Raw genomic sequence first — 27,799 nt, 5'->3', positions numbered from 1 at the left:
TTCTGTTTACCTCCATTGATTCGGGGCGGTGGCAGAAGTCTCAGCAGCAGAGATCTCAGAACTTTTGCAAATAAATCTGCATGGCTAGTTATCACTAGGGGAAAGTGGCGCTTGTTTTATTTTCATTTAGTTCTTCTTTTGTTATCTGGTATGTGTCTTGCTATTTACACGCACCTTTCTGAATTGCAAGCAGAATTATTTGGGGGAGTAATGTGCGTTCTAGAAAAGTCCGCTTATTCCTTACTGCGTATTTTAGCGGCAGTATTTTGAAACAGTTGTTTTTTGAGCATGAATGTAGGCAGTATCATGCTTTGAATTGGTGCTGTCATTGTGCACCATGGAAGTATTGCCGGATTATTGTTCTGTAAGCTAAAGACAAGCTGTAGCTCTGCGTTTTATGTATATTATGTGTTCCAGCGCAGTTTCCCATTCCCTGCTGGTAAACACTTTCTAGATTTTGTTGTAGAGCGGGGTTAAATCCTGGAATTACGTCGGACGTTTCTATGTTGTTTTCTAGAAAAGTCTTCTCTCCTGTGTTCTAGAACAGGCTGCTATGCTGTGTTCTAAAACAGGTGTGTGTGTGTGTGTGTGTTCTGTGCGGTAGAAGAACCCTGTGGACTCTTCTAGACGCAGGCAGTAGTGTTCTGTGTTCTGTGTTCTAGAAGCAGGCAGTAGTGGCGTGGCTGGGTGAGTTTCAGCTGCAGTTCTACACCACCCACTTCCTCACCGCGGGATATGATCTAGACACCATTAGCCGCATGACCCCTGAGGTAAGGTCATGACCCCTGACCCCCTCACGCCCCGCCCCTTGTCTGTCAAGGCTCTGCCCAGCACAGCTCTCAAATCAGCTCCCCCGCTGACCTGGATGATGTCATCATGACCCTCCTGTCTCTGTCACCTGACCCCCCGGTGTGAGTCCTGAGCCTCAACCAGTCACTCCTCATACTCTGTCTGCTTCATTTACATACCTGTGGATACACATGGCCGCGTGTTCCAGTCTGTGCTGTAAACGCTACTCTGTGTTTGTCCTTGAGTGTGTTTCGAGTGCCATTGTGTGCGTTTGTGTACGTGTACGTGTACTGAAGCAGACACGGTGGTATGACGTAAACCCCAAAAGGGCAGGGGACGCTCATCGGAAGATTATCCAAAGCAAAGTGTCTCTGAAGGCATATCACACGCAACCCATGTAAAAATGTCAAACGTACGCATAAAAATGTTTCCATTCAAAAGAAAAAACAAAAACACACTTACAGTAGCTGTGTTGAATTCCTGATGCGACTAAGTGTGCTTTGCGTTGAAGGACCTGACGGCGATTGGGGTCATGAAGCCTGGACATCGAAAGAAGTTGACATCAGAGATCAGCAAGCTGCCCTCCACAGACTGGCTGCCAGACCACAAGCCTGTAAGGCCCTCACGCGCACTACACAAACAAGAAAAAGGGGGAGATGTTGAGTTTCGGCAGCTGCACGCACACAAGCGTACACACATGCAGCTCTTTCAGTTCGTTAAGAAACTGTTTTGTCAGAATCGCAATTCTGTTCCGTAGCTTGTGATCTGTGACACAAGCTTTAAACGTTGTGTGCTCTCTGTGTGATGTAGGCCAACCTGGCAGACTGGCTGTCTCACCTGGGCCTCAGTCAGTACTACCAGGTCCTGGTGCAGAATGGATACGAAAACATTGACTTCATTTCCGACATCAGCCTTGAAGATCTGCAAGAGATTGGCATCACTAAGCTCGGTGAGTCGCAGCTACATTATTAAAACGGAAAATATGGTTACACAGAAACAAAGCAAGGAGAGATATAGAGCTCTTCATTTTGTTCACTTGATGTAAATAACTCGTATGATTGTCAAAACTTGTGAATAAAATGGACTTTCAGGGCAAGATTAAAGTCATTACAGATGTTATTTCAAGAATCCTAACGTCCCACTTGTTACCGAGTTTTATGCTGCATTACAACACATACAAGAATTAAATGCCATATAAGTTCTGTTATTGTGTCCGGAATAGTTGGACTGAGTTTATTCAGCTTCTCTGTGGTTTTGATAGTTGTCATTAACCACAGAACATTCTTTTTTTTTTTTAACAGAGTAAACCTTCATAGTTCAAAACAGAAAAATAATTTATGATAGCCTAATATAGTAGTTAATAGTTATATAATTATTATTCAGCTTATTATCAAATTGTACTGTACTCGCAGCCCGGTAGCAAATATATCCGCAGCCCAGGGATTGGAAACCTCTGGGTTAGATTTAATGGTCATGCCTACTAGTGAGTTTTCTGGGAAATATACCATTTCGTGGTTACTTTTATAAAATCAACAGCAAATGCTCTGGAATCTCTTCTAGCTTTGAAGTCTAAATGCGTTTTCATTCTCTCGCTACCTCACAACTACTGTTCCTCAATTCTTCTCCTCCACACCGCTGCCTCTCCTCAGGCCATCAGAAGAAACTGATGTTGGGAGTGAAGAGACTGAAGGAGCTACAGAGAGGAGAGAGTGGTTCTGAGCCTCCTCCGAGCCCCTCTACACCTCCATCCGGCGCAGGTGGCAGCACTGGCTCAGAGCCCCGGAGGGAGGCGAGAAAGCAGAGGGATGGTGTCCCCAGCCCGCTGGCCAAGCCTCGCCCGGGTCTCGCACATTCACAGACCCCTCCCGATACACCGACACAAACCCCACCACAAACGCCACCACATGCCCGGACCCAGCAGTCCTCCCCCAGGGCTCGGCCCCGCCCCTCCACCCAGATGGCGGCGGCAGATTCTTCGGTACCGCTGCTCCGGCTGCCCAGCGAGGAGGAAGAGCGACGTAGAACTCACAGTCTAATTGGCTCAGAATCAGACTCTAGATACGCCACCGTGTGCCGCAGCAGCTCCGCACGTACTGCCGCCCTTAATGATGTCACTGTGAACCGCAGCCAATCATCTGTCACCCTCCGTCCCCGTCGGAAAGGTCGGCCCCCAACACCACCTAAACGGTCCTGTTCTTCCATTACCGGGGGTGACGGGGAGGGAGAGGGACAGGCGGAAGGACTACTAGGGCTGCCAACCTATCGGGAGCGGCGTGCCAGTGACTGCGGCAGCCTGGGATCAGCTTTAAGAACTCAGGACTCAGCGGGCCTGGAGAGATCAGAGGGGACTTCTGGGAGTGTTCGCAGCCTCGCCGCCATGCTGGAAACATCCATCGTGGGTGGAGCCAAGACCCTGCCAAAGAATCTGGGAAGCGGCACCAACTACCTACAGGTGGGTTTCTCGGTGTTTGGTTTGGACTTTGAGAATCGTATTTTAAATTTTTTATTGGCAATATGCATGTGTAACGATCATGTGATCCCCAGGTGAGTCCACCTATACTGCGTCGCCAGGCAGGCGCAGGAGGTCTTGGTTCTGAGGATGATGATGCCATTAGTCGGCGCAGGACCATCATTGGACCAGAAGGTCAGACTGATCAGACTGACCTGGTACCTCGGCAACCAGCCCAGCAACGTCCAGAGCCCAGGCCCCGCTCCACCGTGGTCACCTCAGCATCAGAGATCACAGACGGCACCGTGACGCTCCGAAGGAAGCCGCATCCCCTGGCAACTGACTCTGAAGCGGAAACGATACACAGGCGACCACGCATGTCTGAGCATAAAGAAGGTGTCATTCAAAGCAATAACCAGTCAGAATCTCCAAGTGGTCAGACAAAGCAAACAGATAGTAGCCGGAAAAACGGAGGTGAGGCGCAGCAGAACGGCAGCGTGGTCCTGAGGCGGAGGCCAGTGTCTGAGGTCTCTGACAGGATGGAGACCAACCGAGAGAGCTGCGAGTGGATGGAGGCCAGGAGGTCTCTAAAGCCAGCGGTCTCACCCAAACCATCCTCAGTCGCCCTAAGGAAGACACAAGCTGAGCCCCCAACACCAACCCGCAGGGTCCCCATACCTGGGCCTGATAATGCGGAGACGGCACAAAGCCCTGGTGAGACAGACATGCTCTCACACACAAAACTAAGATTTGCTACTTAGTCATTGAGTTTATCTGTGACAGAACTTTTTGCCTAGATTAATGTATATGTCGTCCTTCAGTATTCATTTTTGTGAGAAAATAAGCAGGCAATATGTTGCCTTTAGTCCTCACAACAGTGTCCTCATGTTGAAACCTCTTGTGGGGAGTGGGATTATTGACCTGTTTTTCTGTCTGCCACAGTGTCTTTTTTATTCCACCAGTGAATTGGTTTTTTAAATGATTTTTTTTTTTTTTGGGGGGGGGGGTAGTTTATTGGCCTTCTACCTTAATTTGATAGAAATATTAGAGATACAGACAGGGAAGGGAAAAGAGAAAGGGTGTTGACGTGCAGCAAAGTTGCGTTTATATTTTAAAACATCTTTCCTGCTCGGCTACCGGATGCCCCTACATATATGCTTTAAAGCAGTCATCTGTAATGAGTTGTCTTGATTTTAATAACACCTATGGTGATAAACTAGAGCTAAAATAATTAGTAAATTAGTCGATCAAGAGAAAATGGATCTGCAGCTATTTAGATAATCCTTTTTTTCTAGCAAAATGCCAAAACATTTGATGCTTCCGGCTTCTCAGATATGAGGATTTACTGCTTTTCTCTATTATATATCCTTGTGAATTGAATAGTTCTGTCTTTTGGACTGTCAGTCAGGAAAAAATAAAACAAATTATGGCAGGATTTTACCACTATTTTAAAGACCGAATAATTAGTCGTTTACTAAGTAATAATGGAGAATGAAAATAATTTTAAATTGCAGCCCCATGATAAATGAATATTTCTTTAGGCTAGTGCCCTCTAGCCCTACATACTACAAATAATAATGAATAATAAACAGAGCTATTTTAAAGATTTGATTTATTGGTGATGTTTCACCAAAGATGAGCTTCATCAGGCAAATAGATATCCAGCAACAATCCCTTTTTTTTTTTTTTTTGCTTTTTCCATTTCCGGTTTTGTCTTTAATCGGACGGCCGATGTTGATGCCTTTAGTAAATACAAGTAAAAAGTCTCAGTCCTGATCGGTTCACATAGCCTACTATATATTTATCAAAGTTGGGAACACATTTCCATTGGTGATTAAAAAGGCTATCTTTGATGCAAAGTTACATTTATTGTGAACCTCGGTCACAGCTAGCTCAACTAGCTTACTTGGTGTCACAGTAGCTTTTTCTGAGGTGGAAAAATTCAAGAGCTCTAATTTTTCCAGTACAGTGATGCAGGTTATAAAGTTATTTGACATTATTTACATTCTTCGCAAATTATCACTGAACCAGACCATTTTTACTTTGTTGGTCTTGAATCTGATTTATCATCATCTTTTTACCCAGCTATATATAATATATATTTTATTGATTTTAGTTAGCAATTAGCTCATTTCACAATAATAAGCCATTGTCATGGAGAACTGGACTGTGATTAACAGTGTAACTAACCAAATGTGTGTGTCTTTGATGAAGAAATATCGTATTAGCATGGACACACTCAAATACATCGTGTGCTGACTTCATATTGTTATAAACACATAAGGAAATTAAAATACCAACACATTCAGAGAAATGACCGTGACTAATGTAACAGTAAGATGGCCAGCTGATCCGGATGCTGTGTTGGAGAACTAAAGCTGCTATTTAAATAGCAGTTAGTTTTTTCTCAGACTGCTGTAGAGGAAAGTCTCCCATTTATTTCCGGCTTTGTCCAGCCTTCTTGCCATAAGTTATGTTATTAAACTGGTCAGATATTTGCCAAAATGTAGGCGGAGGTTGATCACAAGCAGCAGATGCCAATCTACACGATGTGACACATTCCCATGTCATAGACAGGGAAGTAAAAAGACAAAACAATAGAGTCAGATCACTTCCTTGTTGCTGAAACGCATTAGGTCAATTGGTCTTATATGTGTGTGAGTGACTACTTTGGACAATGGCATATAAAAAAACTGACAGCATTGTCTCTGACTCTCTCTGGCCAGAGCCGAAGCGTGTCCCTCCTCCTGTATCCCCAAAACCCCGCGGGCCTCCAACAGCACCGAAGCCAGGCAAGGCAATAGTAGCTTCAGCTACCGTCAGCCCGGGCCCTGCTGCTAACAGTCCCACCACAGCCCCCAAGCCCTCCTCTCCACTCTCCGCCGCCCCCCTTCCAGCTCCCGACACCCCGTCTGCTCCTGCCCTCTCTCCGGGACTCCCACTTACGTCCCCCTCTCCGGCCCAGAGTCCTTCCACCCCCTCATCACACCCTGTCAAACCTCCCCGCTCCTCCATCGCCGGTCTCTCCATCGACTTGCTGGGAGGACGCGAGCTGGAGGAGGAAGAGGAGAGGAGGAGAGAGGACGAAGAGAGGAGTAGAGAGAGGGAGCTCAAGAGGCACAGGGAGCAGGAGGAGGAGAGGAAGAAAGCAGAGGAAGAGAGTCAGAGGGAGCTGGAGAGGAAGCCCTCAAGGAAGGAGGGAGCGAGAGAAGAGGTGGAGAGTCAAGCGGAGGCAGTAGAGCAGGAGGAGGAGGTGCAGGATCGTTTGGAGGAGACCAGTGCCTCCCTGGCTGCAGCTCTGCAGGCTGTAGAGCATAAAATCAAAGAGGAGGACACACAAAATGAGTGAGTATTTTATAAAGCTAATTATAAAGCATATTTTGCCACAGAATGTACCATTTATATGCTACAACAATCGCTCTGGACTGCTTGTTGGCGGCCTAGTCGCTGATGAGAGGATCGGAGCATCGATTAGCTTTTCCACACAATGCAGAGCTGAAAAGTGAGGGGACTTATTTCAGGCATTCCGTGTTATGGAGGTTATAGTCCTGGTCTCCTTCTCCAAAAAACAATGGGCCTCAAGCAAGAGCCAGCTGTGCGAACAGATTCGTTCTCAGGTGGCACGTACGTGCGACTTAAGACAAATTGTGGCATTAATTAGTTTTCTCGTACTTAGAATTTTCTCTTAGGTACAAATGAAATTCACTGTAGCAACAGTATGTACTTTTTCCATTTTGAGAGATCTTCTCTCAAAATGGAAAAAGTACATAACATAAGATTGCAACTGACAAACCATTCCCTTCATACAAGTCATATATGTAGTTAGAATTTTTATCTTAGAATTTCGATCCTCTGCGTTTTGTTTTTTTCTAAATCCAGTGTGTCCGATAGCAAGGCCTTAACGAGTACGCCGCGCTGCATTTCACTACGCATAGTCTGCGTATGTGACAAGTAAAACCTTTAAAACCGAAAAGTGAAATGCTGTGTTCAGTCACTTCTGCCAAGACCTGTTGCCTGCCAGCCATATCTGGCAACAGTTTTCTTACATCAACCTCAAAATGAAATCGAATAAGCGTATTTTCTAAACTGTTGAACTACTCCTTCAAGGAGAAAAGTCGCTTAAACCTCGCAAGACACGTTCAATCACTGGGTTCAAAGCCAGCCGGAGCCAAGGTTTACACTTTGTAGAAACCTGATAAAACATTCAGCGTTTCAAATCACTTTCATTAACTTTCTAATTCTGGGTCAGTGGTGCAGTGTTTTATCACCATTTGCAGCGATAAAGTGGACTTAATTTACCACCGCTCTGATTTGTGCCGCTGTCTGCTACCTTTAACATAGCAACGGTCGCCAAGGCTGATGTGTACCGTAGTATTCGGAGCCTTACACTGTATCAAACTGACAGAAACAAGGGACGGGATATTTGTAACCTATCGCGCGGCATATACCTGAAGTTGTAATCATTAGGGCTTCAGACCTGGTTGATTTGTCTAAATCCTCGGTTAGCGTGGTAACGGCGAACACTCTGAGCAGCTTATTTTGTCAGGGAGACAACAAAAGAGCACCTGGTGGGTCTGTTCACAGCACAACCACCCAAAAAAAAACCACTGCATTTCTTGTGGCAGATTCACAATAAGAGCCACCCCGTGCTTTGCCAGGAAATGTTCCGTTTTGCATTAGCGGCGACTTGATGCAGCTCTAATGCAGCGTGTGGAGAGTGAACAGGATGCAGTAAGGCTTTTATAAATGAGATCAAATTGCACTGGATCGCATGCTGTGAATCCAGCATGAAAATGGGAGACTGCGTCACCACCAATAAAAGCAATGTTGTGACCTGTTTCAGCCACAGTCTCTCCCAGTTCAGATGTGGAAACAAAGTACGGAAACTCAATTGAATAAGTATGAGTATTTATTCGCTGTCTGCAGAGAGCGGAGATCAATCAGGTCTGCACAAGCAGCAATACCATGAAGAGATCTGACTTGAGCTCTATGTGTGTGTCTTTTATATGCTGTATATCTCAGTCAGCCCAATGGGGGGTACCGTAAAGCCCGCCTTGTGGTTTTATGGCTTGTGCCTGTTTTCTGATTCCTTGACCTTTGGGGTCATGTCCTGTGTTTCTGTGATTCCTGCTGATCAGTGAAGTGTGATCTCTTCTTGGCTTACATGTAGCTGCATATAACATAAGGCACAATAGATAACACAACAAATATTGAATACCCACAAATCCCCTTTTGATCTCGTTTACGAGATCAACATTGAAAAGGAAAAAACATAAAAGAACAAAATTGTTATCTCATTGAATTACTCCTTAAACTCAGGACACCCTCAAAATCCCATTTCAACTCCTCTCGTGGTGAGAGGGACATCATCTGATATGATGGGATACGACTTCAACAGTAGTGGTGATGTGATCAGTGACCTAATGCAGGCCAGGAACTGCAACCCACAGCAGAGGATGGGCAAACAGGGCAACACAAACAGCGGCACGACAAAGGACACCAGGGACTTGTAGGACTTATCAATTTCAAACAACATCCATCAACAGTGTGTCTTCATCCTTTATCGTGCTCCTTCATCTTTTTTTTGGCAGCAGCGGCCCTACAATGGCCTTGGTAAGTGTTGGTGATAATAGTCAGTGTTGTGTTACGAAAAAATCGACTATCGCCCCCCTCTTTCATGAAACATGTCCTTTTCAAGTCTGCAAGTCTGTGCCATGAGGCGTGGCTTGAAGCGAGGGTGGACCGCCGAGAATCCTTCTGGGTCAATTGATTAGTTTCCTTCCTTTATAATGGATTTAATTAATTCTATTATCATGGGATTAATTCTAATTACATTATTCTAGGTGGATTCAAACCCCACGGCACGGTCTTGGTCCAATTAACTTATACACCTCTGGTCAATACGGGGAATTATCATGGCGCCAATATTATACGTGGGGTCCCCTTGGGACAACCAGGCTGCAGCTCCGGTATCGCGCTTGATACGTCTCCATCGATAGGGGACCAGACTAGTAAAACGATCAAGTAAATTCTCCGCTGAAGTGGGATAAAGGGAGACAGGCAGGAGTAAGGTCACAATCGCACAATAACCGGAGGAATTGCGAGGGAGGCGATCGTACAATTTGTCCTCACCGCACCACCACCAGATGTCGCTTCGCGATTTGGGATTAAAGGCGCCGTTGGTGGTGATATTGACGGCACATTGGGAAGGGTCAAGGTTGCCCAGCACGTTTCGGCCAGTGAGCTGGACACAGGTGAAGTTAGCCGGAGCCACTTTTGTGGAAAAGATTGGTTTCAATTTGGTAGCAAAAGTTAACGGATATACCCTGTCCCAATGGGTACAATTGACTAAGGTTGGTGCCGAATTCTTCATGACATCAATAATGCATTCGGGTGTGATAACTGCGGGATGATACGTAGCATGGGTCTCGATCCCATGCACACTACACAGCTCTGTCTAGAGTATGCTATGCTTGCTCCATGAAAGTAGGAGCCAATTGTTCCCCGTCGCTGAGATCCCTGTAATGATATTAAACCAATCATCCGTGCCGCCTTTTCCGATAACAACCACCCTGCCCCCTTTTAAAGCAGTGGCAGGCGTCGCCTCAGCCGTGGCGCGAGACGAGTTGTAACATAGCGTCACTGGGAACTGCGGGTCAGAGCCGCTAGACCAGGCTCCCAGGGTGAATGAAACGCATTTGGAACTTCCTGTGGAATTGTACGAGATTATTAATTGGTGGTTATCTTTGGACATGCTCACCTTCTGTCTCTCCGCTCGCGCATTCTCTATGCTGTACGATGACCAGTCATAGCCGTCTGTTTCAGCTACCAACCAACCCCATCCCGTTCCCATAGTCAGGTACCATACATACCTTCCTCCCCACTCCTGTCCGTTCTGCCTCCATTGGTTTTTCAAGGCGGTAAACGGTATGATGACTATTGTAGAATCATTAGCGGGTGAACAGAAGAGCAAGTCAGACTGCTCGGTGTCCCGAGTGTTACCGTCGGACCCAAGATGCTTCCTCAGGTGTTATGTTTCTATTGTTTCGCTTTGTAGCTTTTTCCGCAGTCTCTTCAATTAGAGACAAAATTACTATCACTACAATCCCTGAGATGACTCCTGCTCCTATCAGAGGTTTCCATTTTCCATACAACATTTTAGCAATGTCCTTCTTGTAACAGGCTATTCTACTGTTATGTTTCAGGCGGGGTTACCCCTGAAACAGCTTACAACCTTCTTCCTTTCTACTGTCACACAGCTCGTTATTAGTATGCGAAATATTTATTTTATTATTTATTATTTTTCGTTATTTTTAGAGAAATATACTTGTAATATAATGCAATCAGCTGGTTTTATAACACTGTGGTTCCTGTGGTGGACAGGTGTATGAGTGCCCAAAGGAATACCATAGTTACCAACATCCAACAAAAACAAAGAAATCGATGAGTGGCTCATTCATTTCTTCACTTCCTCATACTCCTCGATGATCCTGGTTGGTGGCTTGGCACGCCACGTGATGGAGAAGGACGCTATTTCACCTCTTCCCTTCTCAGGGTTATTGGTTAGACTACCTCACCCTTGTTGCCACCAGGGAATTATTCTGTCCCTTGTTGATTGGTGGTCTTTCCAGCGTTGTCTTCACACAGAGCCCTGTGTGTTTTTTTCAGTGACCTGGTTGGCGCCACAGCCGCTGCACATTGGCTCCAATGATACCAGGTGTCACCTTTACCATCCAGCCGGACAGCATGGGAGGTGCGTTCCGTGACTTTGTAGGGTCCGTCCACCTTGGCTCCGCCCACTTTCTCTTGATGACCCTCAGTAACACCCACTCAGTCTCTGGCGTTGTCGCTTTCCTCCTGCTCGCCGCCTACTTGTTCTGCAAAAGCTGCAACGAGACTCTGTAATTCATGGAAATACTGCTTTGGAGTTAGAGTTTGAGAGTCGTGTCCTAGTCCTGTCAGTTTTGTCGGTGGTCCAGGAAATGCTCTTCCTGTAGTCAACTCATGGGGAGTGAATCCTGCTCTGGTTTACCGAGCTTCTAATAGACATGAGTGCTAGGGCAGGGCGCCTAACCAAGTCAATTTGGTCTGTGCACAGATTTTGCCCAATTTAGTCTTGAGAGTCTGATTCATTCTTTCTACCTTGCCCTGTGATTGGGGATGGTACATTTCGAACTTGTGCTTAAGCCCAAGCAACTGTTCAACCTGTTGGAGATCTTTGTTTTTGAAATGTGTACCATTATCTGTTCTTACTTTCTCAGGGAACCCGTGTCGGGAATGTACTGATTGATTAAGAATTTGATCACTGTTTTGCTATCTTCGCTTTGTAGGGACCGCCTGGCCATCCTGAATAGGCGCCGATGCACACCAGCAGATACCGGAAGCCCCTGACTGGCATTACCATGTCTGTGTAGTCAATGATGATTTCGCTACCTGTTTTTGCTATCAATGGGAAGTGACCTGGGTGAGGTTTGACTGTCGGCCTGGCGTTGTAACGCATGCATTCCTCGCATGTGTTCACATGGTGTCTGCACATATCTTTCAAAAATGGATGCCACCAATGCTCCAAATTTCGCATCATCTGCGCCACTCCCACATGTCCTACTCCGTGTGCTTCTGCAATGGCAGTTTGTCTGATTCCAGGGGGCAGAATTAACCTGCCGTCCGGTCCTCTCCACATGCCCTGCACGTTTGTGCATCCTCTAGCTATCAGTAATGTTTTCTCCTGTGGAGAGGCTTTGTCTTGCTCCTGTTTAATCTGCTCTAATTCGGTGTCAGTGTTGTGTGTTGTTTTCACTGCCTCTGTCTCTGCACACAGCATTACCAAATTGTGATTGTAGCCTGCTGCTTGTTTCGCTGCTGCATCTGCCGCTGCTGCTTCCTGTTTTAGTGCTACTCTGCATTTTATCATGTCCCTTGCATTTAATTACTGCAACTCGTTTCGGAAGCATCAGTGCTTCTGTCAGTTGTTTCATCTCCGTTTCATGTTTAATGGGTTTGTTGGCCGCTGTGAGGAAACCAGTCCTTAACCACTGTGGTAGTTTCACGGTACTGCTCCTACCCTATACGCTGAGTCAGTGTAAATGTTGATGTTCTGGCCCTGACCGATTCTGAGAGCCTCAATGACTGCTACAACTTCTGCCCTCTGAGCAGATTGCGGTCCTGTGAGTTTTTCTGCTTTCAGTATGCGTGTTCCCTGTTCCGTCTGTTCTACCACTGCGTACGCGGAGATCAAGCCATTTTGGTCATGTCTGTAGCAACAACCGTCAGTGAACAACTGTCTTGCGCCTGTCAATGGTTCTGTTTGTAAGTCCTCTCTAACCTTTTTCCTCCTTCTGAACTTTCTCTGTGCACTGGTGGGGTTCTCCTGATCCTATCTGTTCTGCCATGTTGATGCCTTCGTGTGAACGTGAGGTTTGGTGCTTCCAATATGTTGCAAATGCGTCTTTGACGCAGTGGTGTGAGTGTAAATGCAGAGGATTGGACATATGCCACTACGCTATGTGTTGTTAGAACGTGTAGAGGGTGGTCCATGACGATGTGTGCTGTTTTTTGAATGATTTTTGCAATGCCAGCTACTTGTTGTATGCAAGTTGGGTATGCTTCCATGTTGTCCAGCATTGTGCTGACGCACATCAGAACTCTCCTCTCTCCCCCTTTTTCTGGAACAATACCCGTTTACACAGAGGTTTGTTCCAGAAACATCAAGAAAGAACGGGGCAGTATAGTCTGGAATGGCGAGCTCTGATGCCGTCGCGAGGCTCTGTTTTAGCTTGATAAAGGCCTCTTCAGCCTGCGCCGTCCAGTTAAGCTGGGCAGTGAGGTTGGCGATACCATGTTCTCTGATCATGTCCCTAAGGGGTGTTGTGAGGCTGGTGTAGTCAGGAATGTAATTCCTGCTGTAGCCCGTAAGGCCTAGGAAGGAAAGCATGTCTTTGACGGTGAGTGGTTTTGTATGGTGCAAGATGGTGTCTCTGTGCTGCGTGGATAATCCTGACCCTTTCTGCGAAATCTGTCTTCCCAAAAATGAGACTACCCTGCGTGCAACTTGTAATTTCTCCTTGCTAACCTTGAATCCTTCTTTGCAAGGTGCGCCAACACAGAACGAGTGGTCACAAACAAAGCGAGGCAGTCGGGCAGCGAGTAGGAGGTCGCCCACGACTGAATCAAGGTGGTGTCAGGAGGCAGGTCGCAGTCTGCTAACATGTCTTTTAATACGTGATTAAAAATTCCCGTGAAAGAGCAAAACCCTGGGGAAGTCTGGTGTAAGTCAGCTGCTGACCTTGGTAGGTAAACGAAAAGATGTCCCTGCACTCCGCAGCTAGCGGAAGGCAAAAGAAAGCGCTTGCCAGATCAATGCAAGTGAACCACTGGTGTTGGGGTTCAAGGTTTGTCAAAGCCACATACGGGTTGGGAACTGGAATAGTGGCGTCGACAGTGCAGCGTTGATGGCCCTAAGGTCATGCGCCATTCAAATTTACCCGTGTTTTCTTTTCGATTGGAAGAATAGGCGTGTTCCACTGCGAGGTGGATGGTTGTAAGACCCTTTGTAACAAGCCAGTAATGGTATCTGCAATGCCTATTTCAGCCCTTGGTTTGTGTGGGTACTGTTTGATCCAAATCGGTTCTGGAGATTTAAGCTGAAAGAAATAGGTTCACATTCGACTAGACTCCACGTCCGTGGGTCCTGCTATCACAGGGTGTTAGGGAGATCCTGTAGCATGGTGCTTGTGTCGGGTGATCAGTTTTCCCTACCATGGTGTCTGGAGACCTGAACATGTTCCAATAAGGCAGTGTCGTTACAAGTGATCTGAATTTTGTAAATTTCGCTTTAGGTGAATAGTGCACGGGGCACGGCTGAAGCCTGCCAATCTGTCTGTGCTAATGCTGTTCTCACGATCGTCCCTAATTCTTTAGCCTGATGATCAGGATGGAGGGCGAGCGACACGTGAGGCGCCGCCTCTTCACCCATCATGTACCATTGCTGTTGCTCGTTTGTAAGGTCAACTCCTGCTACAACCCCTACTCTTGCCACATAAATGCAGTTAGTGTGAATAGTCCATTCATGTCCCTCGATCTGTTCTGAAACTGACTCTCATACCATTCGGAACTCTGCCTGTCATAAAATAGGGTTACGTGTAGGGGATCAGGAGGAGTCACATAAGGGTGTAGCTGAGAAATCCAGGGCTTCCAATGGAGGTAGGCCGACAGGATGCCCTCGTGCTTTGCTGTTTCACTGCGTATTAAACCCCAATAGATGTCAGCAGCTTTCTCCCCTACTGGCTGTATGAGGAACTGGCCTCTGGAGAGGGTAGAGGCGGTGTTACAGTGTATCTGCGTCAGGAAAAGTTACTGTCAGACCGTCTGGTGTGCAGAGAATAGAGGCTCCCATTCGGTCAGCAAATCCCGCCCCAGGAGGTTAGGACGGACTGCAGGAGAGTAGACAAAAGAGTGCATCATAGTCTGTCTTCCCACTGTGGTTGGAAGTGGTTTGGTATATGGCAGAGTAATGGACACCCCAGAGAAACCTGTCACCGTTATTACGCCAGATGATAAAGAGTTCTTAGGCACAGTCTTTATTGTAGATACAGTAGCACCAGTATCTACTAGAAAGGGCAGCGTGGTGTTCTCCACAGTGACTGACAGCACCGGTTCTGCCGTTAGGTACTTGTCAGGGCGGCTCTGTGGGGTGTGTCACTCAAAATCATACCAGGCGGGAACTGAGTAGCACTTGGTGTTGGCTGATGCACAGCATGTGGCAGTCCATTTCCTCTCCTCCTCTCGGTAGGGGCTGCCTCACAGGTCGTGTGGTTTGCAGGGCAGTCGCAACCCAATGGTTGGGGTCACCGCAGATGAAACAAGCACGATTCCTCCGTGACGACCCACGCCCCATGTTACCTCGAATCCTCCCCTCAGCGAACCTCCCCTCCCTCTATAAGGTCTACCTCCCCCTCTCGATGGTTGTGGCCCCCATGGAGGGGTGGGGTACAGGTCCGGATAAGCCTGATCATTACCGCTGTCCCAGCTTTCAGGTTCTACCTGCGTAGCCATAAGCAATTTAGCCTGCTGGTCTCCTTTGTTTTTCTTTTTATCGCTAACCTTCTGTCTGGCCTCATTAAGTTGTAATTTAAGCAGCTGGGCCTTCAGATCCTGCAACTCATCCTGATCCTGTTGGTTTTTGTCCTGGGCAGCTGTTAGATAATGTATAAGGTGTTTCTCCCACACGTGGGACTCACAGCCCAGCATGTCCGGGTTGTCACGCATTTTTTGTTGGGCTATGTCAGGAACACCTTTCAACACTGCCTGCCGGAACCATTCGGTCTGCGAACCCTGGTTACCCGGACAACAACCTGTGTGCTTTACCCACAGTTCCTTGGCTTCATTGATATATTCGCGTGGGTTCTGTTTGCAGTCCCAGCGCATTTTGGGCATGGCTGCAGCGTTTGGCAGAGGAAATTTAGTGCGCATGGCCGTGCCTATTTTGGTGCTGTTTGTTGTAAAAGGATTCTCGTCAGGTATCCGAGAGGTTCCTGCATCATATTCGACATCTCTTAGGTCACCAGGGGTCATACATCGTGCAGCTACTGCCCTAAAGTCTCCTAGAGCTAGGGTCTGTCCTGCAGTCAGGGAGTCAAGTTTGCTCAGCCACATATTACCACCTTCAGAGACTGGTGGCAATTTATCCACAATAGATTGTAAGTCCCCGATGGTAAACGGCTTGTACCGGTCTCTATGTCCAGGGGTCACTGTCAGTGGGGCTTGGAACAAGAGTCCATCTACTCCCTGTTCCTGTTCCTGTTTCTTCTTCAGTCTTTCGGACCTACGTCGTCCTAAGGCATCCGTCAGACTAGCAGCTGTGTTCAGCGCTTGATCCACCCCATTCATCAGCTTGTGACACTTTATACGTATTACCTGATCCCGAAGTGATTCTTCCTCTATCTCGTCCCTGTATTCTCCTCTTACTTGCATTCTGACCCTTACTTCTTCTTCTTCTCCTTCCCATTGTCCAGAAGCCCTCATTGTGGCCTTTTCTGTACCTTCCCTATTTGCACCGCAACTTCCTATTTCTTCTCTCTGTCTAGCCGCTAGTTTCGCCGGAGCGCAATCTGTTCTTGTTGTATCAGTTCCTCTTGTCTTTCCTGCTCTGTCTGCCTCTGCTGAACTTTCTTTAACCTCTGTATCCTTTCATCTTCACTCACTTCCCTATTTCTCTCTCTGGCCCGTCGGTCTGCGAACGGGGTTATCTGTTCCTCCCTTGCTGGAGTTGGCTGGTTATGTGTTGTGCTGCTAGCTTTTCTGCTTGTGCCTAACAATGGTTGGCTGGTGCTGCAGGACTCTATTGTATCCTCATCCTCATCCTTTCCAATGTCTAAGGTTCCACTATTTATGTAAAGAGTGGGGTACAGGCTAGCTGTGGCTGTGGGTGGCACATACGGAGGTGGGCAAGTGGTGTGGGTGTCAGATGCAGTTACTGCTTCCCTTTGGTTGTTTTTGATGCAGGTGTTTCACGCTTTGCCAGCAGACCGTCAGTTCAGACCAAACCCGTCGCTCTATGTCCCATTCGTCGGCTTTTTTCTTCAGCTTCGATCTCTGTAACAGACCAGCTTGTTTTCCCTGCTCTGTAGCCTCATCTTTCTTAGTTTTAGCTTCCATTATTTTCTCATATAGTAATTTGCCTAGGGATCCTGTATCAGTGGGGTTCTTGCCCTTTTCTTTTATTAACTCTTTCAGTTTTGTTTTAGCTTTATTCACCTTCTTGTCCCTGCTGTGTTGAGTGCATGTAGAACCGATGGCCCTGAGGGTGTTATCCATTTGGTCCTGCAGTGTTAACCACAGTCCTCCCGGACTCCATCCTCCATCTTCTATCTCTCTGTCAAATTCTCCATCCATATTTCTAAACTCTGTTCTCTTCGGCTTTATTCACGAACCGTGTCGTTTATTTAGCCGGTATTGGTTCAATGCCTAGCAGCCAGACAGTTTGTATGCCACGGCCGAGCAACTGCCCCGAGTAGCTGTGAACCGGTGGTTTTGTTGACACCGTGAGGTTTTCCCTCCACGCAGACAGATTGTGTTAGCACCGTTAGGTTTCCTCTGTCCGCTTTACAGTTCACGCTACGACACTGCTTATGACACTGACCTCCACTTAAGATTGCAGAGTTTTATTTTCCCGCACCCCCTTTTTTTTTTTTTTTTTTTTTACAGTTTAAATACACACATTAATTATTATTACACACGTATTTGTAGGACTTCAGCCTACGGGCCTCTCACCCTCTGTTTTATAGTATACGATTTGTAGGACTTCAACCTCACGGGCCTTTCACCCTCTATTTTATAGTAGACGATTTGTAGGACTTCAACCTACGGGCCTTTCACCCTTTATTAATTCTATTTTCTTCAAAAGTTCAATTCAAGTTCCGCAATTTTAGATAGAATTCGGGAGTCGAATCCCCGGGACTCTAACCCAGCTTAGAACCCAGTTCTATCCGCCCTCCGTCGAGTAGCGGTTGGGGTTTGCCACACCCACGGTTATCGTCTACTTTTCTTCTTTTCCTTTTACACACTTATATTCTATCTTAATTTATTATACTCGTATTTTATTTTTGGGCAGAGTTCTTGCACGATACGTCAGACAGGACACAGTTTTAAAATATTCAATACGCAGATTTTGTTTTAACAGGTGTCTGCTTACCTTATTTTGTTGCCGGCTTGTGTCCCAGTCTTTTGTTCATGAAGAACTCTTTTAGGTCGAATGTTCCGCTTTTCATTTACCACATCCCGGACGAGCCCCCAAAATTGTTGTGACCTGTTTCAGCCACAGTCTCCCAGTTCAGATGTGGAAACAAAGTACGGAAACTCAATTGAATAAGTATGAGTATTTATTCGCTGTCTGCAGAGAGCGGAGATCAATCAGGTCTGCACAAGCAGCAATACCATGAAGAGATCTGACTTGAGCTCTATGTGTGTGTCTTTTATATGCTGTATATCTCAGTCAGCCCAATGGGGGGTACCGTAAAGCCCGCCTTGTGGTTTTATGGCTTGTGCCTGTTTTCTGATTCCTTGACCTTTGGGGTCATGTCCTGTGTTTCTGTGATTCCTGCTGATCAGTGAAGTGTGATCTCTTCTTGGCTTACATGTAGCTGCATATAACATAAGGCACAATAGATAACACAACAAATATTGAATACCCACAGCAACTATCTCTAGAGATAATTACTCAATGTAAATACATTTAATGTAGTGCTGACTGTGAACAGTGTAAAAACGGGGGGGTTTGAGTCCTGGAAAATTTTTAGGATAATAACTTTAAAGTGGCTATAATAGACATTTTTATAAAAGGAATGTATAAAATGACAATATGAAAACAATGCGACAGTTTGAAAGGCTTTGTGCTGGTTATCAACCTAAAGAGCATTAACACCTGAATCGGCGGCTCCCCCCAGCTTTATGGAGCTTTATTGTGAGTTTCAGCTCATTGTTTAGCCGTCTGGCGCTGAGCTTTACTGTTTCGGAATCGCTCTCAGCGTGGTTCACGCAGCAAACAGCTGTTTTCAGCAAAAAAGCCTTGAGAAACCCACTGAATAACAACTGCTGGGCAGCAACAGCATCCAGACCCAGTTAGCAACTTGCTGGTGAACATAGTGGAGCATTTAGCAGCTAAAGAGCCAGATATTCCCCTCAGGAGTTCGTGGGGACGTACTCCAGGTTGCCAGAAACACAACTCCAAATGACTGATAATGTTGCTCTGTAACGGCTGGATGTGTAAATAAGCAACTGTTTGCCAATGGTGGAAGAAGAACTCAGATCTTTCACCTAAGTAAAGGTAGTTTTACCACAGTGCATCCAAATCGTGCATTAGAAGTTTGACTTGGGCAAAAGTATTAGCATCAAAATATACTTCAAGTGCAAAAAGTAAAACTGCTCATTATGTAGAATAATCCGTTTCAGAATAATATATATTAAATTATTGTATTATAATTATTGATGCATTCATGTATGTATGACTTTAATGTTGCCGCTGGTAAAGGTGAGGATAATTTTAACTACTTTATATACTGCTGCGTCATTTATACCGTAATAATACATAATTACGCATATAATATATAAAATACATAATGCATTTGTTGATTATATTTGGTAATAACAATCTGAGTCTGAAAAGTAACTAGTACTTAAAGCTGTCAGATAAATGTGGTGGAGTAAAAGGTACAATGTTTGCTGGTGAAATGTAGCAGAGCAGAAGTATAAAAGTATCAGAAAATGGTATATAATACTCAAGTTCAAGTACCTCAGACTTGTACTCAAGTTCAGTACTTGAGTAATTGTACTTAGTTGAGTAATGTTAATTATCCAGGAGATTCCCGTGTGTCTATGTTGAGGAACATTGGGGCCATATTTAAAAGAAATCTTTCAAATTCAGACTAACAATGGGAGAAAAACATCTCTAATCTACTGTGAATGTATCAGCCTCATTATCAACTAAACTCTTTTTTTTCTTTCTTTCTTTCTTTCTTTCTTTGGGATCCAACTCCCAGCTCCCTTTCCAGCAAAAAGGCAACAGTCTCCATCTTGGACGACATCGGCAGCATGTTTGACGACTTGGCAGACCAACTGGATGCAATGCTCGACTGATCTCCCGCCCAAATCTCATTTCCGACGAGCCCTTTCCCTCCCCCCATCTTGTGTAGGTGTGTCAAGAAAGCTCTCCCGAGGCTCGATGCTGGCGCTCTGAGAGTTTGTGTGTGTGTGTGTGTGTGTGTGTGTGTGTGTGTGTGTGTGTGTTTTGAGAGTTTGTCCCACCTGTGCGAGCGCTTCTCATGTAGCCTTGTACAGTATACCGAGGAGGGAGTCCTCCTCGTCTGCTGCAGTAGCCCTAGTACGCCTCCCGATGCGAGGAGGCCGCTCCCACACAACCTCTGACCTCCGCAACCTGGCGAGTCGCCGCCGCCGCCACCGGGCCTCAGACAGCTGTGTGGACCGAGAAGCACAATCATTTTCCTCATCTTTTATCTTTACAGACTCTGGCTAGGACAGAGATGCCAACTCAGTCAGACAGGGAGACAGGCAGATAAGCACATTGCTTGCAAAAATAAAGCACATATACTGACTGACAGACAGGCAGATAGACAGCTAGATAGATAGACGAGATGCATACAGATGAGACGCTGGAAGAGAATTTTTCAAAGCACATGGAAAGACAGGCCGCTTTCTGAGTCTGTCTCACTCCTGCAATGTCAACAGGATGCATTTTTCCAGAAGAATCGTAGCCTCTGTTTCTCTTCTGTGTGAGTGGAGGATTGTGGTTAGCCGGACTTCCTGACCTGTGTGTGTTGTCTCTGTTCATGTTGTTGTTGTTGCTGTTGTTGTTATTGTTGCCGTTGTTGTCGTTATGAGTGTGTGTAGTCCCTGCTGATGCTCATGTCAATGTCCTCCCACTCGTACAGTAGTTATACAAATGATCAGAACGACGATATGCTAGATGTGTGTCCATGAATTTTGAAACACTCACACAGACACACGCACACACACACACACACACACACACACACAGACACAAACAAAGGCACACTACATTGGTTTTAATCTCGCTGATGTTCTGCTCTGTTGGTGTTTAGCTCCACCCATGGAGGTTTGCTTGGAAATGAATCTACACATATACATTACAAAGACTGACATACACAACTTCACACGCAAAGACACGTATATACAAGCACACTCATGCGGTGTATCCCTTTGTCCTGCTGCAGTGAACAGTGTTTTTAAAAGATAATCCTATATTTCAATGCTTTATATAGTACATCCAGTATACATACATAGTTTATAATATACCTGGGTATTTGAGCTGTTAGAGCTCCCTCTAGTGTTGGATAGTGAAACTGCCTCTAATCTGCCCACCTTCCATCTTGTCTCCCCTTTTTATCTCCCTGTGTCTATTCTGTCAACTCTGCATCTCTCTGTGCCTTGGTAGTATTCTTTCATATATTCAAATTGATTTTTTTTTTTTGCCTCTTTTTTCTTGTTTTAGGCTCCAAATTTCTCTTTTTCCTCAAAGACCCTCGCTCCTCTTGTGTCTGTGATGTCAAAAGTAGCTTATAGGTTGAGTTGTGAGTCCTATATGATTCCCGAAATCAATCGTTCTGTCTCCAGTCCTCCTGTAACCATAGAGAAGCCTTGTTTGAGCCCATATAAGACCCCCCCCCCCCCCCCGCCCCGTAAGCTGTAATAAATTGGCTCTGCTCCTCCTTGGATCCCCAGTTTTCAGTGGTCCCCCATGTAGGCCAGACAGTGGATCAACCACCAGTGTTCATCCCGATGAAGAGTCTACTTGTATTTTTATGCTCTTTGAAAACAAAAATATATTTGAGAGACAGATGGTTCTATGTGAATGATAAAAATAATGATAATAATGATGGTAATTCTACATGTTGAACTGAGGTGAGCTGATTGAGCCTGTACATTTATGGTTGAGTTCTGGATGTGTTGTGACGGCTGTTGTGCCATGGTTGGGTTTAGGTTGTGTTTCTGCTGTGATGATGCATTCCTGTACAGCTGTGGTCAGAATAAATGTATAAAATGAAACTTTACACGACTCTGTGAGTGTGGTTCATTTACGTCTCATCTGCTAAGGAAATGTCAGAAACTATTGGTAGACCCGTCCACTAGACCGGGCCCAGTTTTGAACAAATACAAATTGAATTGAACAAATGCGAACTTTGATCACACCCAAGTCATTTCGCCCCGTGGGTGATTGTTGAACATGTCATTCCAAATCCTTCGGCATTGTTCTGCTGCGACAACAGCCTCCACTTGATAGCTTTGGTAGTGAGGTTGGGTTGGGAGACTGATTTGGGCCCATTTGAAATAGGGCCAGCCCTTGTAGCTCCCCATGCAGGCAACAGTGTCATGTCATCTGCCATATTTTGGGGATTTTGGGAGGTTAAATGATGTGAGGATTTCGCAAATATTACATACAATGGGGTATTTCAAGGTTGATTATGATATTTTTAGACCTTCTTTTTAAAATTTTTGACAGTTTTAGGCAAAATTAATCAAGAGAAAGGGAGTTTTTTTCTTTTTTTTAACCAGAATTACATACCTGGCACTGTAAAGACGGCTTTTAAACATTTAGACTATAATTTACAGAATACATAAATGGACAACTCAATACATACATTTTTTTTAATCTAATTTTGTGGGTTTTTAAAGCTTCTGGACTCTGTACCTCGGTACTTCTCAAATCCCTGCTGCAGCCCTGTTCACTTTTGTCTCAAATTTTATCGAGTCCAGTCGCTCTAACATTTCCCCCTGCTTGGAACTAAAGGGCCTAACTCAAGCCACGAAGAAAAAACCGCTCCAGATCAAAACTGCACATGAAAGTAATTCGACGGGAGTGACCACATTCTTGACCATATCATGCGCCAGCATTGACTCAATGACACGCAAATAATAATTACTGTCCAGGATGCAGAAATAAAGCACTTTGGGTACATTGAGAAAGTGTCATCCTAATATTGCATATCCAGTAGACTTGTTACAATATTCTGAAACACCTAGGTTGACAGTGTTAACACCTATAAGCATACAGCATACAACACATTACGAATCACTGCTAAAATACCCTGCTCCCAGAGATTCTTCACGAAATGTGTATTTACGAATCAGACAATAGGCCAATATTGTTTTACCCCCAAATATTTCTAAAAATGCAAGACCCGTCCTGATTGGTAGAGTGACTCTCATTGCTCCCTATCACCAGTCATACACCTTGTTTACCCTGTGATATACTGGGTTAAGAGCATTGTTTTCAATGAGGGGTTTATATTTGGAGCTTTTGAGATAGTTGTTGAAAATGCGTGTCAACCCAGACAACGTGCAAAAAGGCTTGCCTGCATTATTAGCCGTTCACAAATGTGAGAACGCTACGTGTACAGGGGCCCGATTCAAGAAGCTGATGGGGTTTAAGTAAAACCCAGACTCCAAGACCTGCCTGTCTCGTCTTGGGCTATTTTGATTCCTCACCATTGCAACTGAAGCTTGAGGGCACAGTCTGCAATTTGTCCGTGCCCATACATTTGATGTTTAATCACTTACTCTACATAACTGAAGGGTTTGAGTTGTGTTTCTCAAATTACTATTGTAAAAAAAAAAATTTATCAGCTTCATAAGACAATAAATTCTATCTGCCTTGATAGCCCCTATACTTTACCCTATTATTGTTCTGGTTGAAAAAAAAAGTTAATATCATTTGTGAATTTATTTATGCTATGCTGTGTGTATGTAAGAATTCACATATTGAACATTCATTTACTTCTGTGTTTAAACATGCATGTGATTAAAAGAATAGTAAAAATAAATGCATCATATCTGGCAAATTATTTGGTTGTAATTCAGATATTTTCAGATGTAGCCTACCTCATGAATGAATTATGAATCATGACATATATAGGTGTCGATATCTGTGATCCTAGCCCTGGTATGACTTGGTATGGGATCGAATGGCCTATAGTTCGCCGGCATTCAAAAAACTACAGTTCCCATGAGGCTTTGAGAGGGACTCTGACTCTCAAGACTCCTGGGAGATGTAGTTGTTCCATGCTGAAGAAAAATCGTTTTTATTTCAGCTTTGTTAAAATGATGAGCTGTTCGGATAGCACGGTCCAGCACATGAGTAAGAGTGGGTCGGAAAATCCCATAGAGATGTCTCCGCCTGTCAGAGAGTCCGAAGAACACAGAACAGGAAGGGGAGGGACTCTCCGTTGGACCGGAGCCGTATATGTTCGTCGCTCCGGTCACATCCAGTCCTTTACTCGCGGCTCGGTGAGGGGACACGGACCACGGCTACACCGTTACCAGTTTCTTCTACAACCCTCACGCCATGACCGTTAAAAGAAGAGAGAGAGAGACGGGAGTCGCCCACTTTCTGTCGCCGAGTGGTTCAGCTGGTCTCGAAGAGGCCTGACTGTTCAGTCAGAGAGGACAAGTGAGTATCATGTAGTTAACGCGCGGAGTCCCTCGGGCCGCCATGTTGGCCCGAACGGCAGCACGTGGACGATGCGCGAGAGCCGGACAGCGGCGCGCTGACACCATTCTCTCACGACGCGACTTCGGCTGCGTCGGGGAACGTGGAAAGAAATTCCAGTTACGATACTGAGCGACCGACTGTCCGCTTTTTTTTTTTTTTTTTTTTTTTTTGCTGCGGTGAAAGGAAAGTGTGTTAGACGTCGCAGTTAAAGCCTCAACGCCGTTTAAAACACTCTCAAATTCGTGAAACCTTTATTTTATTTGCACTGCAAAACAGTGGCGATTCCACTGCGTATTCTCCATCCAGACATTAATACAGCAGGTCCGTATATGTATATATTTTTTTTTTTAATAAAAATGTATACCTATCAGGCCTTGGCTGCATCAGAAACCATTGCATTAAACTTGTAAGTAAATAAATGTTTCATCAATCTGATAATAAGTCTTTCCACCCTCCCTGTTAATCTAGCCCAGATGTGACAAGTCTAAGATTCTTGTTAGTTGAGGTGGAGCTAGTATTTACTGCCTTATGTACTTTTGGGTAGTTTAATTTAGAATAATGCATTATATTTTATATAAACTGATGTCATGTTTTGTATCAGGGTATCTGCATGGTTTAAAAAGCATTGATTTCAATTTTCTTCTAAGTCTTAAATTTCATTTATAAAGTTCTCTAATATTTTTTTTCTAGTTTTCCTTAGACAGTACGTTACTTTATAAAATGTTTTTGTTTTGTGATTTCAGCAAAAAGCTGTAAAAGTTTTAGGGGTGGCTGATCTTAAAAATGCATCCAATTCATAAGATTTTAAAGTTAATGTGGTCTACTTTTCTCCTACGCGTGAATGTGGAGCTGAAGAATGACGGCAAAAACTTAAGTCTGTTCGGTCACCGACGTTACTTTTTAAAAAAAACAGGAAACATCTAAATATTGTCTCTTTCTAGACACTTTAAAGCTTAAAAGTTTTTAAACATGGAATAGTAACAACGTAAGTTTAAAGATCCACTTAATTACACCTAAAAGTTAGTGTTTGCATGTGTGAAATGAAATACTGAAATAGGTAACTTACCCATTGCTGATTTTAAAAAGCTGAGGTAAAGGTTAAATTTATTTCTGAGCTCTGTTCTTTTCCTCTGTAATCAGTCACTCGCTTGGAAGCATGCTGGAGCTGGAGTCCTGACGACTTGCTTGAAGAAACGGAAAACGACTCGCCTTGAAGATGCAGCTTCTGAGAGTAAATGTAAGTCAGTGTGCATCATAAACTGCAATGTGAATAAATGAAGGATACAACGGACTGCCTCGGTATAACTAAATAATGTAAAACACATGATACATATGACATGAAACCAAATCTGTTGTCTCTGGCCAGATGTTAAAAGGGCAGCCTACAGTACACAACCAACAGTCAGTGTCGCAACATGATTAAGAGTAGTTAGCGACAGTCTGTTCTAAATAAGTTAAGTTTCCTTTGCTAATAGAGCAAAGGACAGACAGCGCAAGGGCAGCAGAAAAAGACCACTAGTATTCTAATGTTCATATTTTGTTAAGTCACGGGGACAGAACTTGTTTCCAGTGCACGTTAAAGTGTGTGCTTTTTTTTTGTTACTGAAAGCATTCTTTGCGTAATAAATGTCTGAAGTGGAGAAAGTGTGAGCATATGTAGGTTTGGAAGCAGCCTGCCATTTTGTGCGGCCATATACATAGTTCACTGTGTTGTCTGCATATAGCTGGATCTCTAAATCTGGACAAACAGAATGCAGATTGTTAATATACAGGCTAAATATGAGTGGTCCAAGAGTAGATCCTTGTGGGACACCAGTACATGTGTTAAGAATGATGGATTTATGAAAATGAACCTTTTACATATGTATTTTGCCATTTAAATATGATTCTATCATTTGAGGCAATCAAACGACAAATCAGTTTATTAATAAGAATCCTATGATTTACTTTGTCAAAAGCCTTTCTAATGTCAAGGAAAGCAGCTCCTACAGTACCACCCTTATCCATCATTGATTTCTTCTTTTCCAAAAAGAAGCAGGCAGCACTATGGGAGGTGAAGTCTCCACTGTGATTTTAAAGTTATCATGTTTTTGTCTAATCATTCATATTCCATTTACAGTTGAAGCAGAAACAGATGACGGTGGGGAGGCCGAGGGTCGGATGGATCTGCGTTTAGCAGAGTGAAGACTTTGGAGCTGGCTGAACTCGATCCCTCAGGGACGATGTGATGGTACTGAGATTCAAGTTGAACGGGACCTCGTCAGGTGGGAGAGCTGGTGAGTCTTTAGTTTGGTTACGTGAAACGTTTACGTTTCAGCCAGTGACGACAAACAAAATAAACTTTTCTGACACCTACTATGAGAGCTGAACTGCAGCTCCTGATTCTAACTTTATTCTGAGGCTCCATTATCAGTATATTAGCGCAGTCTTCACCTCGAAATGGCCCCCTTTCTCTAACCTTGTGTTTTAAAATTTTAAACCACTTTACAGGTAAGAATGAGGAGGCTTCAAACATCCAAGGCCCATGTGTTTCAGGGGATCGAAGTTCGTATTGACCTGGGGAACACGGCTCGGTTTGAGAGCTGGTGAGTCCATATAATACGTTGGAATTTGAACACTTTTTTTTTTTTTTTTTAAATAGCCGGTGATGACAAATCAAATAACTTTTCTGACACCTACTATGAGAGCTGAACTCCGGCTCCTGATTCTAGCTTTTTTTTTTTCCTGAGGCTCCTTAAGTAAATATATGTACACATGATGCTAGCAGTTACTTTGTGACTTGTAACTGAGTCCCTCTCTGTTGCAGGTAGAGTCATGGTTCAACACAGAGGAAATAAATACTCCTGATGGTCCTGCTGATGTCAGGCAACTGGTGATCTGGTTCATTTGAATGGTAGGTCCATGTATACAAATTTTTTTTTTTTTCTCTGAGGCCTCATATGACAGCTACCAGCTCCCGATTCTAACTTTTTATGAGACTACCATGGATTATTTTCCTTTTTTCCTGTAACACATTCTAATCTGCATTTGTCTCTTTCAGGGTTCCCCAACACTTTATGCAAATATTGTCACCGTCCAGAAAAGTGCTGCCATCGAGCTGTACAACAAACCTGAGGGAAGAAACTTATCATTTTTATCATGTTTAGTGGTGAACAAAATAATGGAACCTACAGTCATGGTGTTAAAATAATGTTGAAACTATTGCATCGCACTGTCAAGTTGGTGTCGTTTGAATAAACAGTTACTTGGTTAACTTCTAAATGGTGTGTTGTAATGTTACTGGGAAACCTTGGTACCATTTTGCGTAATATTTGCTGCATTTTTGCCCAATAGTACTACATACCAGCCATAATGTGACTGAATGGAGTACGTTTGTTTTGCCTTTAAGGAAACACTTGTACTGAAAGGTGGGAATTTTATGTTCCATTTGGCAAAAGACCTGCTGGTCTTAAATTGGTGTGAGTTTTAATAAATCTTATAAACTTTGCCAGAGACTTAAAGTTAACATTGACCTTCTCTGCACCAAAAGTAGACGTGTTTCT

The 27,799-nt window shown here is 44.5% G+C and overlaps 1 protein-coding gene, 1 long non-coding RNA gene and 1 other non-coding gene across 4 annotated transcripts in view; all 3 read left to right on the top strand.

Annotated features, from left to right (window-relative positions):
* The window catches only part of si:dkeyp-9d4.3 (caskin-1), a 50,743-nt gene extending 28,948 nt beyond the window's left edge, over window positions 1-21,795 (top strand). The window contains exons 16-22 of the mRNA XM_040146604.1: window positions 663-770; window positions 1,301-1,402; window positions 1,600-1,738; window positions 2,439-3,241; window positions 3,334-3,952; window positions 5,965-6,583; window positions 19,771-21,795. Of these exons, the coding sequence (XP_040002538.1) occupies window positions 663-770; window positions 1,301-1,402; window positions 1,600-1,738; window positions 2,439-3,241; window positions 3,334-3,952; window positions 5,965-6,583; window positions 19,771-19,867 (2,487 nt within the window). The 3' untranslated portion in view covers window positions 19,868-21,795. The remainder of the gene's footprint in view (window positions 1-662; window positions 771-1,300; window positions 1,403-1,599; window positions 1,739-2,438; window positions 3,242-3,333; window positions 3,953-5,964; window positions 6,584-19,770) is intronic.
* Window positions 21,796-23,954: 2,159 nt separating this feature from the next.
* LOC120799771 lies at window positions 23,955-27,518 on the top strand. Of its 2 annotated transcripts, none has more exons than XR_005708880.1 (6): window positions 23,955-24,215; window positions 25,398-25,494; window positions 26,377-26,533; window positions 26,748-26,842; window positions 27,064-27,150; window positions 27,298-27,518. It is a non-coding gene; the product is annotated as an uncharacterized LOC120799771 (long non-coding RNA). The 2 variants fall into 2 exon arrangements; XR_005708881.1 differs by lacking the exon at window positions 23,955-24,215 and adding an exon at window positions 24,443-24,663.
* LOC120800996 lies at window positions 26,573-26,661 on the top strand. The gene has a single exon (XR_005709042.1). It is a non-coding gene; the product is annotated as a small nucleolar RNA SNORD60 (small nucleolar RNA).
* Window positions 27,519-27,799: the final 281 nt, after the last annotated feature.

Source organism: Xiphias gladius, chromosome 15, assembly GCF_016859285.1.
Source record: "Xiphias gladius isolate SHS-SW01 ecotype Sanya breed wild chromosome 15, ASM1685928v1, whole genome shotgun sequence".
Lineage (NCBI taxonomy): Eukaryota > Metazoa > Chordata > Actinopteri > Istiophoriformes > Xiphiidae > Xiphias > Xiphias gladius.
The sequence above is the reverse complement of the archived record's forward strand: the minus strand, read 5'-3'. Positions and strand labels throughout refer to the sequence as shown.